Genomic DNA, 11,128 nt, shown 5'->3' on the forward strand with positions numbered 1-11,128 from the left:
GATATGTTCTATCTGTGTTAGGGATATCGACAATATTGACAGTAAGATGTTTACAATTCTTAATCAGATTCCTTTCTAGAATTGCATGTGGCCCTTGTTTTTTCTACAACGAAGGCTCAAATTGTTTCCTTAATTCATGTAATTGTTTGTTAGCAGGTATGTAGGGGCTGGGATCTTAACATATAAATCTCTATTGACAAAATTAAAAGCCTATATACCACATACGTTAAGTCGTGATAAATTGCACGATCGAAAGAGGTAAAATGACATTACCTTACTTTTGTAATTTAAACAATAAAGTTAATTAAATTAAGAGATGTCATATTCATTACCAAAAATGTGAAACATGTTATAAAGATTCCTGTAAGAAGATAAGGATTTGTTTATTGTAAAGACGTTATACGATATGTAGGATGACTCTCTTTTAGTCGAAATATAAATTTTCAATGACGTCAGATTAAACTATTCATTTGTCTGATTCTTAAATTCAAATCACGGCAGAACAGATCTATCCTATACTGAAATGGAAGGTTTATATGTTATAGCACAATCTGCATTTGAAGTGAAGCATTCGATGCAAGCATAAAAATGCCAACGATTTCTTTGTTTAATATTAAATTGCCTCTCGTGCACTTTCTTCGAATATCGACCTTCCAATGACTCTTGGGAATACAGTAGCCTGCATGTAAAAACAATAGATTATGTTCCTCGAGCTAATGTTGATGGTTATAAGTGCATTATTATAAGCAAAATTATATAATAATCACATTGGGCCAAGCCCAGCTCCTGCAGCATTTGGAAATCTTTTGGCCAAAAGTGGTGTATCAATAGATGTGGATAGAGAAGAAAAACTACCGGAAGGGTAAAAGAATTTTATGTATGACGAGCATTTTTTTGTTAGGAAAATACGAAAACGGAGAGAAGATTAAGCTGTAAGGGGAGAAGGGGTGGAAGGTTTCCCCTGCCCTGGGGAATGGGAGAGGGGTGGAAGGTTGCCCCTGCCCAGGCCTGATAACTGTTTAGGGATAAAGGAGCAGTCAGACCCTCCCGATGACTGTCATGTTCAGTTCACAAGCACTCTTGACACAGGGAACCTAGATTTCTAAAGGGCTTAGGCACCACTTTGATTTTAAGTCATCTCCAAGCATATTTTGGAGATGGAGTCAGGCTTTCTTTCGAACTCGTTCTTGGAGAGATCTATTTGCAGTTTTTGTGATTTGGAATGAATTGCTGGCTAAGTAAGGGGGAATGGTTTTGAGATAAATACTTATTTGCACAGCCATTAATTCAAGCGAAGCATTCTTAAGGATGCCTTTCCAATTGGCAAAGCTGTCGCTATCAGGACTTTGATTTTAAGTCATTTTGGTACCGATTTGGTTTTACGGTATAGTCTGTAGTTGGAAAGATGATGCCGATACCTAACCTGTTTTTCGGAAAAGCGTCGAAGCGTTTTCAAAGTTTCAAAGGTGCTCTCCACTTTGAAGCATAGTTGGATAGACAGATAAATAGATAGATTCTGTATTCAATCAATGAGCAATAAAATAACACATCGAAAATTAAAAAATTCTCCAAGCTCCTTAGAATAGAAATAGAAAAATAGAATAAAAGAATAATATGTGCAAATAATAATTTACAGGTTATTATAAAGTTTGACGGCAGATGGAAAGAAACTGGCGGTAAAACGCCTGTTCCTTCTAAAGGTACGGAGTCTGCGGTGCGATGGCAAGAAGTTGAAATATGCATTGGCAAGGTGATCAGAAATCGCTCAAAATAAGCTGCGTTCTACGAAGAGACCTGTCTATGTAGAGCGACTCCAGGGAAGGGAGATCAACGCCAATTATCTTTTCAGCTGATCTGACCACTGCAGATAATCTGCATGAAATCTGGATGAATTAGATACAAACAGTGAAAGATATAGATAGGAATACGGTAAAACTGTTAAAGAACTATGCTGCATTTAGAGAAAGGCTGGATCTCGAGTGAGATACAATAATTGAATTAGGTAAGTGATTGGAAGTAAAACAGCCAATGTTTGGTTTTTGCAGAGCTTTCAAGCAAAACTAGCTCTTCTTCAGTGCATGATCACCGAAAGAGACAAGGAGAAGCAGGAAACTATTTAATAGAAACGAGTGTCGGCATGGTTGTGAAGTCAAAGCAACTTATTGATTTCTGCTGGATTTAGCAGAAGTTTTTGGTAGGAGAAACAAACCTTCTCTCCAAAAGGTCTAAACTTTTGCGGTAAACCACGGCAAGTTAACGCTCAGAAACTTTCTCGTGACCTACATATGTAATATCGACGCTTAAGTCTCTGTGAATTTTTCGCCGACGAAAATGTCAATAACACCACACAACAACCCAACGACCCTCATACCAATTGTAAGCCAAAAAGCTCGTGGAATCCACCCAAGGCCCAATATGCGCCTCTTGAATCATTTATTTTGGCAAGAGGATGTGAAAACACAGACCTCTGACCCAGAGTTTCGCGACAATCTCATCAAATCTGAGAGACAGGCTATCAATGAACACCGGAAGCGCGATGACATTGTCATCAAGCCAACCGACAAGGGTTCTGCAATTGTTGCTATGGGCAAACAATTCTACAGAGAGGAATCCAACAGACTACTCGGCAACCCTCAACACTACAAACCCCTGGATTATGATCCTACCCAAGAAATCACACAAAACATGAAAAGAGTCATCCAAAAGATAGTCTCTAACGGTTCCATTGACCGCAACTTAGGCCAAAAACTCCTATAAAACGACCCAAAACCTAGTCGTTTTTATTATCTGCCCAAAATTTACAAACAAGGCAATCCTGGGAGGCCCATAATATCTGGTAATGGAACAGTGACTGAACAAATTTTCAAATTCGTGGACCTTCTCATCCGACCTCTTGTTTCGGCCCTACCGTCGTATGTGCAGGACACTACGGATTTCATCCGTAAAATTGGGGAAATAAACAACCTTCCCCCATCTACTCTGTTAGTAACCTTGGAAGTGTCTTGAGTCATTATACACAAATATCTCTAACGAAGAGGGCATTTCGGCCTGCCAAAAGCATTCAAACCGAAACGTGGCAAAACCCTCGCGAAGGAAGAATTGGCCGAATTGATGCAACTTATCTTGACCAGAAATAATCTGGTATTTGGCAACAAACGCTACCTCCAAATTCATGGCACCGCAATGAGTACCAATATGGCACCGTTTTTGCCAACATCTTTATGGGAAACCTCGAGATAGAATTGTTATCTCTTCTATTTAGACATTTATTCCTCAGCATAAAACGGCACAGGCTCCCAAGATTGAAATTGGACCAACGTGTTTGTTTTTACTTGCCCACAGTTCAATATTGTCAAAATCTTAGACTTCATTATACCTTTAATCAAATATCTTCAACTGTTTTTTTTTTATTTATATCATGAGTGGAACATATAAATATTAGGGTCTATTATAAATATTACAACATTAGACTTTATTTACATGTTGATTGATGTTTTTTTGATACTAAGAAAATAATGCTCAACGGTTCGATGAACCACGTAAGTTTCATTTCAAAGTAACGCAATTAACAATCTGAACTTTAAAGGCGATGAATTTTTTAGTTGCTTCTAGAAATTGCTTACAAAAGCACATCATCAACATGTTCCAGAATTGAGAATTGTTTTGTCTCTAATACTCAATTATTTCTGGTACTTATTCTAACTGGGGGTGTGTGGGATGGGAGGGGGAGGGGTGGTGCTGTTTATGTTTTTGGTCTTTTCTAATTGTAAAGTTCTGTAGTTTTTCAGGGAGTGTCACTACCTGACTAGCCCTATAGGGTTTTCTAGTCCACCTCCTTTCACAAATTTTGTTTTTTATCTCCTTCTATGTTATAAACATCATACTTATGTTGTGATAGAACAAAAATAAATGAAATGAATGAACAGTGGACATTTTCCCAATATATTTGGCTGTAATGACATGGAAATATGATTAATAGGAAGATTTTCTGGGCGACAAAATGTTGATAATGGAAATGTTAATGGAAATGTTAACTAAGGTTAAAATAGAAATAGGGATGGTTTAGCTGTGAATAATTTCAGTGTTGAGTAATGGGTAGGTTATGATGATATTGTTGTTACTATATATTCATTAACAGGCGGTATAACAGTTTCATTATCAGCGAGATTTTGCGGAAATGTTATGGCATGTTGTTGCTGTCCTAAACAAAACATTACCGAACTTACGTATTTACTTGAGTGCCACTCGTGCGAAGTGAACTAATTGATATTAATTGATTATGCGTTTAAATGATGTCATTACGAAAATGATTGTTAATTGTTTAAGGTTACTAGCTATATATTCTGATATGAGCGATTGCAGTCAAGGGTGATCCAGGCGCGTAGCCAAGTGGGGGGGGGGGGCGAAGGGGGCGAACGCCCCCTTTTTGTATTTATTTATGATATCGCTAGTGATTTCAAAATAAAAAATGCTTAGGCCTGGGAAGTGCCATTCCAGCGATCTGGGAGGCATTTTCGGCCAACATTTTCTTGTGCGCTTCCCGCCACCTCATGGTGGCGCTACGCTTAGATAGTTGCCCTTCAAACTTCGCCACTCCCTTGGCAAATTCCTCGCTACGCCCCTGGGGTGATAGCGAAAGTTTAAATATGTATTTGTTTAAAAACAAACGAATGATTAAACTCTAGAGTATTGTACTTAAAAGTCAATTAGGCCTATCAACTTAACACTTCTGATTGTACAAGGCTCTTTCATGATGTGCTGATAATTTGCCACTCATTGTGAAACTGTAGCAAACAGCAATTTCCCTATAGCAAAAAGGAAATGGGATTACAGAACAACGACATTTAGAAATAATCTCCCAGGCTCATCGATCATATACACTAGTATTTATTGCTGCATATGTCACTTTTCTACGCGCAGATTTTCATTTCGGTAATGTATTTGTTTTGTTCATTATATTCAATCTTCAATATATATATATATATATGATTCGAACCCGGGCCTATATATATATATATATATATATAATATATATATATATATATCTATATATCTATATATATATATATATATATATATATATATATATATATATATATATATATATATATATATATATATATATATATATATATATGATTAAAGAAAACCAGAGAAATAAGATATGACTCATAATTGACAAATAAGGAGTAAAGTTTTAGGAAATAAATTTGGACCTTCGTCAGCAACACACACACACAAGTTTTGTTTAAAAGTGCCTTTTCATTATACGAAGTAGTCCTTTGGGCAAACAAGTACATTTTCAATTAAAAATGCCATTGTTAAAAAGTGCCTTTACAGTAATAAAAATTATAATAAGTATTGCCACAAGTGCCTAGTTGTTGGTAAATCCATCAAATACTCTACTGGATTTGTGGAACAATAATCTAGCAAAGTCACGTTCCCACTGCTCCTCGAGGTCTGTGGCCCAACTCCAGATTGCAAAATAGCCAACCACCCCCACCCCTCCCCCAGCCCCCTCATTTTAACGGATTCGTCTACACTGACGGGTCGAGACCATTTTCAGGAGGGGTTAAGTGTAAGGTAAATGTTACAAATGTGTTTGTTTTATGACTTCTGAGGAGTAAATAAATACTAATCTTAATCATAAATTATGGTAGTAAAGTTGGATATTGCACAGCATTTGGCAGGTGGCAGGTTTTCCAACAAACAAATTTGAAGTAATCGAAAAAAGGAAGAATATCATATATTTGTTAAGAGAAGGAAAACAAAGAAGCAGAATGCATCTTTTTTTCATGCCAACTGAGTTTCTAAAACCTATTTCAGTCAGACTAGTATAGTTAGCTCTTAATAATGCCAAATTCCTCTACTCAATTTACTATGTGGTTGGATGATTGATCCGTAGAGATATCTATGTTATCTCTGTTAATATTTTTTTAAATAACAAACAATCGAATTATAACACGAGGTCAAGACTTCTGTTTTCGTATCCATGAACAAATTTACAATAATCCTCAAAAATGATTATCATAAGTGTGACGGCTTCACTTTCTGTTTTCTTTCAGAGCTGTTATTGACCTTAAATTAAAGATATATCTTCAAACTGTATCATTAACAAGTCCACAATGGAATCGAAAACGCAACTACTAAGCGACATTCAAAATCAACGCTATGACAATCGACTCCATGGCAACCAACGTGATCAACATTTATCTGTGTGTTTGAGTATTGTGATGTGGATCCTGGGCGTGGCTGAATGGAAATCGCCTATAATACCTACGAGAGGACAAAGGCATGGTAAATATCGTCTTATGAGATATTATGTTAGATGATGCTAATTCCTCAATTTATAAAGATATATACATATATATAATGAATATATATAATGAATATATATAATGAATATATATAATGAATATATATAATGAATATATATAATGAATATATATATATATATACATATACATATATATATATATATAAATATATATATATATATATATATATATATATATATATATATATATATATATATATATATATATATATGCCTACTGTGATCCACATCCTAGAGTAAAGGGCGTTCAGTCAGTCCGAGTTTACCATATCTTAAGTTAGCGACAGAGATTGGGATGCGGGTTTCATCTAACAGAATGTAGTTCTATTTCTCATAGAGATAACTGTTGCTGTTCACCTCAGAAATATCCCATTAATTATGTTCTTGCTTTCTATATTCTCTTTTCGATCATAGGTCTAGCTACCTTCAAACGGAGACTGAAATACATATCCTCGGTGGCTTTTCTGCTCCTGGTGATTGTTTCATCTGTGGCTTCCTTTGCGTTTTATCTTTTCTGCTATTTTGGTAAATCCGACCATTTCCTTCGTTTCATATCGAATATGTGCTTTTGGCCATCCTTAATGTCAGTACAGATTATATGCCTAGCAGCCATGACCCACAAACTGATCAGAAATCGCCGAGATTTAACAAGTTTCAATTTATTTGACGAGTCAAGTTGTACCCAAAAATTCTCATGTTTTGAAAGACCACAGATAATCCCTTCATCGAAACTTAGATTTTCCATCTGTGTATTTTTCTTTCTTCCGACACTTTACGCTTCACTTAAGATCGCAGCATTTGTAAATTTGCGACTAGAATGCCAATATGCCCTCGAGTACCTTTGGCTGTGCTCTCGAGTTCTTAGCGGGTTTTTCTTCGGTGTATTTTGCTACTTTCTGTACCTTCAACGAGTCTTCATGGAACGCCAAGGTGACAGAGCAGCTGAATTTATATCCGAACATACCGACGATTTAGATAAATGCATCGAACAGACTCGTGCTTTCTTCAAGGAATACTACGAGCTTCGATCGCTCATCTTGCCCTGGTTTAGTTTCATTCTTTTCACGTCTTCCTTTGGTGTAACAGTATTTGTAACTTGGAATTACGAGATTAGTCAGTTTGAATCTAACGGTACGGCTTGGCACAATTTGCCAGATCTTTCCAGTACTAATGACGTAGATATGGCGAAACAGAAAGATACATATTTCTGTGTTTATACGTGTGACCAAAAGGACTGGTTGAACGAAAAGTCTGTTCTCGTAGCGTTTAACATTCTTGTTGTAAGCAGGCACTTAGTCATAGCAGTTCTACCGTTTTTCAGTGTGAAAGGAATCGATTTGAATTATGTTTGGAATCGATACAGAATGAGAGTCATGTTCATGTATTCTGCCAAAGAGAGAGATTTTTGGAAAAATCTTATGACTTTTATCGATCAGTTACACCCAAATTCAAATACTGATTTAATTGTCACTATCGTCTTCCCATTGGTTGGTTTCGCGTCAGGCTTATTAAGTGGTAAACATTTCTAACCTTGCCCCCCCCCCAAAAAAAAAAAATGGCTTGAAAGAAACTATCATTTTTTCCTCAAATCGTTGGTATCCATAAGTGTATATATTTGGTGGTTTCTTTCTTTTCTATAATATTTGTGAAGATTATATATTTTTATTCATTTTTGTTCAATTCATATAATCAGTTGTATATATTTGGTCTCTATTTTTCCATCTTCTTTTTGAAATACTCAGAGATATGTTCTATCTGTGTTAGGGATATCGACAATATTGACAGTAAGATATTTACAATTCTTCATAAGATTCCTTTCTAGAATTGCTTCTGGCGTATTTTTTTCTAAAATGAAGGCTCAAATTGTTTCCTTAATTCATGTAATTGTTTGTTAGCAGGTATGTAGGGGCTGGGATCTTAACATATAAATCTCTATTGACAAAATTAAAAGCCTATATACCACATACGTTAAGTCGTGATAAATTGCACGATCGAAAGAGGTAAAATGGCATTAGCTTATACTTTGTTAAGTTTAAACAATAAAGTTATTTATAAGTTATGAGATGTCATATTCATTACCAAAAATGTGAAACATGTTATAAATGTTCCTGTAAGAAGACTTGAATTTGTTTATTCTAAAGACGTTATCCGATATGTAGGATGACTCTCTTTTAGTCGAAATATAAATTTTTAATGACGTCAGATTTAACTGTTCATTTGTCTGATTCTTAAATTTAAATAGCGGCAGAGCAGATCTATCCTATACTGAAATGGAAGGTTTATATGTTATAGCACAATCTGCATTTGAAGTGAAGCCTTCGATGCAAGCATAATAAAGCCAACGATTTCTTTGTTTAATATTAAATTGCCTCTCGTGCACTTTCTTCGAATATCGACCTTCCAATGACTCTTGGGAATACGGTAGCCTGCATGTAAGAACAATAGATTATGTTCCTCGAGCTAATGTTGATGGTTATACGTGCATTATTATAAGCAACATTATGTAATAATCACATTTGGAAATCTTTTGGCCAAAAGTGGTGTATCAATAGATGTAGAGATGTGCGGCAGAGCAGATCTATCCTATACTGAAATGGAAGGTTTATATGTTATAGCACAATCTGCATTTGAAGTGAAGCCTTCGATGCAAGCATAATAAAGCCAACGATTTCTTTGTTTAATATTAAATTGCCTCTCGTGCACTTTCTTCGAATATCGACCTTCCAATGACTCTTGGGAATACGGTAGCCTGCATGTAAGAACAATAGATTATGTTCCTCGAGCTAATGTTGATGGTTATACGTGCATTATTATAAGCAACATTATGTAATAATCACATTTGGAAATCTTTTGGCCAAAAGTGGTGTATCAATAGATGTAGATAGAGAAGAAAAACTACCGGAAGGGTAAAAGAGAGTTTATGTAAGACGAGCATTTTTTTGTGAGGAAAACACGAAAACGCCCTTGGGAAGGGGAGAGGGGTGGAAGGTTGCCCCTGCCCCGGCCGGATAACTGTTTAGGGATAAAGGAGCATTCAGACCCTCCCGATGACTGTCCTGTTCAGTTCACAAGCACTCTTGCCACAGGGAACCTAGATTTTTAAGGGGCTTAGGCACCACCCCCAAGCCCCCCTCTGCCACAGCCGAGGCCTCCTCTCAAGAGTTGAAGTTGAGGATGTCCAGGCTACTTTTTAATTTATCTGACTTCAGTTTGGAATGGGTGCTAGAGATAATGTAATGAACTAGAAGTTGTGTGATCAAAGGATCTTCAAATAACTTATTTTTGAGGAAGTTACTGTTAAAATTATGACTAAATGTGATAATACTAGAGGTTTTGCCTAATTCATACAGTTTTCTGTTTGTAGTATATCTAGGGGTATAAGGTAGCATACTCCTATTAGAGTCTATATGCATCCGCTCGATTGTTCTCCTTCAGGAAAAGTGCCAAAAAGCAGCAGGAGAACACCTTTTTTGACCTGTTATCAATTATGATCTAGTTTTTTCGTGGCTTGCATGTTAAAGAACATGAATGGAAGTACATGTGATGAGAAAATTGGGTCAATTGAGGCAATTTCAGACCCCTTTAGGCCTCCCATGAGCAGCTTAGGAAATTTGTTTACCACTGAGAAAAGAGGTTTGTTTACAAGTGGCGAAAACTTCCGGCTCGGATAGCAAAAAATCTACATGGTCATGATACAGAAAATTGATGGTGCCATTAAAGGCCAACTTGTCAGCTATCCGGTTATGGGTAGCGTTTAGCTAGAATAGTGGAAACTTATATCTAGACTTAGAGACCACATTACTTTTGTGATTTAGTGTGTCAATGTAAGTCAAAGGGGCTTTTAATGGGCGTATGCTACCTTAAGGCAAAGCCGGTAGACAGAATTTTGGTGGGTTTAAACTTGTTAATAGTTGGGGCATTAAGAAAGGAAAAGCTACCATATAAAAAAAGAGGTTTGATTTTTGCATTCTATATACTGAGCAGGGTGTCGGGTTTAAAGATATAAGTATTCCTAAGTGTTTTGAGAATTTGTACCTTTCTCCAGGCTATTTCTATAGTTTTATTAATGTATGTTTTATAGTTTAGGTCTTTATCAATAGTGACCCCTAGAAAATTTACCTCATACTATATTGAATAAGATATTGTTAAAGAGATTAATTTGATGCGTTTTGGTTTTACTCTTATCGAATGGGTATTTAAAGATAATCAATATTTTTTTTACTGGATTAATTTTGATTCGCCAATGGTACTAACGCCATTCTTCTAAAACAAAAATTGAATTGTGAAGGTATTTTACGGCGTTGTTAATGGTTTTGCAGGTGTTCCACATGGCAATGTCATCGGCAAATTGGCTAACTTTTGAACTGGAGATGCTATTGTTTGGAAAGTCGTTTACATATAAAGAGTATAAAAGAGGGCTTAGCACAGGACCTTGGGGGGTTCCAGCATCCAGAATAAAAGGATTGGAATGCTTAGTATTATAGTTAATTTGCATATACCGATCGTTTAAATAGTAAGAGAGGAGACTAATAATGTTTGTTGGGAAGTTGTACTTCAAGAGTTAAATACCTCTCTTTGGGCGACATCATCCCTCTTCAATTTGTGAAACTGTCTTGAAGCTTAGGGTATGTGAAATGTTCAAGCATATTTTGGAGATGGAGTCAAGCTTTCTTTCGAACTCGTTCTTGGAGAGATCTATTTGCAGTTTTTTGATTTGGAATCAATTTTCTGGCTAAGTAAGGGAAAATGTTTTGCGATAAATACTTATTTGCACAGCCATTAATTCAAGCG

General features: G+C 36.1%; 1 protein-coding gene across 4 annotated transcripts in view; it reads left to right on the forward strand.

The window, feature by feature from the left end:
* Window positions 1–9,165, forward strand: part of LOC139954959 (uncharacterized) — a 116,035-nt gene extending 106,870 nt beyond the window's left edge. The window contains exons 1-3 of one of the 4 annotated variants that reach the window (XM_071954990.1): window positions 4,650–4,932; window positions 6,066–6,297; window positions 6,752–9,163. In XM_071954990.1, coding sequence (XP_071811091.1) covers window positions 6,126–6,297; window positions 6,752–7,866 — 1,287 coding nt within the window. In that variant the 5' untranslated portion in view covers window positions 4,650–4,932; window positions 6,066–6,125 and the 3' untranslated portion in view covers window positions 7,867–9,163. Of the gene's footprint in view, window positions 1–4,649; window positions 4,933–6,065; window positions 6,298–6,751 lie in introns of those variants that run through there. The other 3 variants (XM_071954991.1, XM_071954989.1, XM_071954988.1) reach the window with 3 other exon arrangements.
* Window positions 9,166–11,128: the final 1,963 nt, after the last annotated feature.

The sequence above is a fragment of the Apostichopus japonicus genome, chromosome 17 (genome assembly GCF_037975245.1).
Source record: "Apostichopus japonicus isolate 1M-3 chromosome 17, ASM3797524v1, whole genome shotgun sequence".
Lineage (NCBI taxonomy): Eukaryota > Metazoa > Echinodermata > Holothuroidea > Aspidochirotida > Stichopodidae > Apostichopus > Apostichopus japonicus.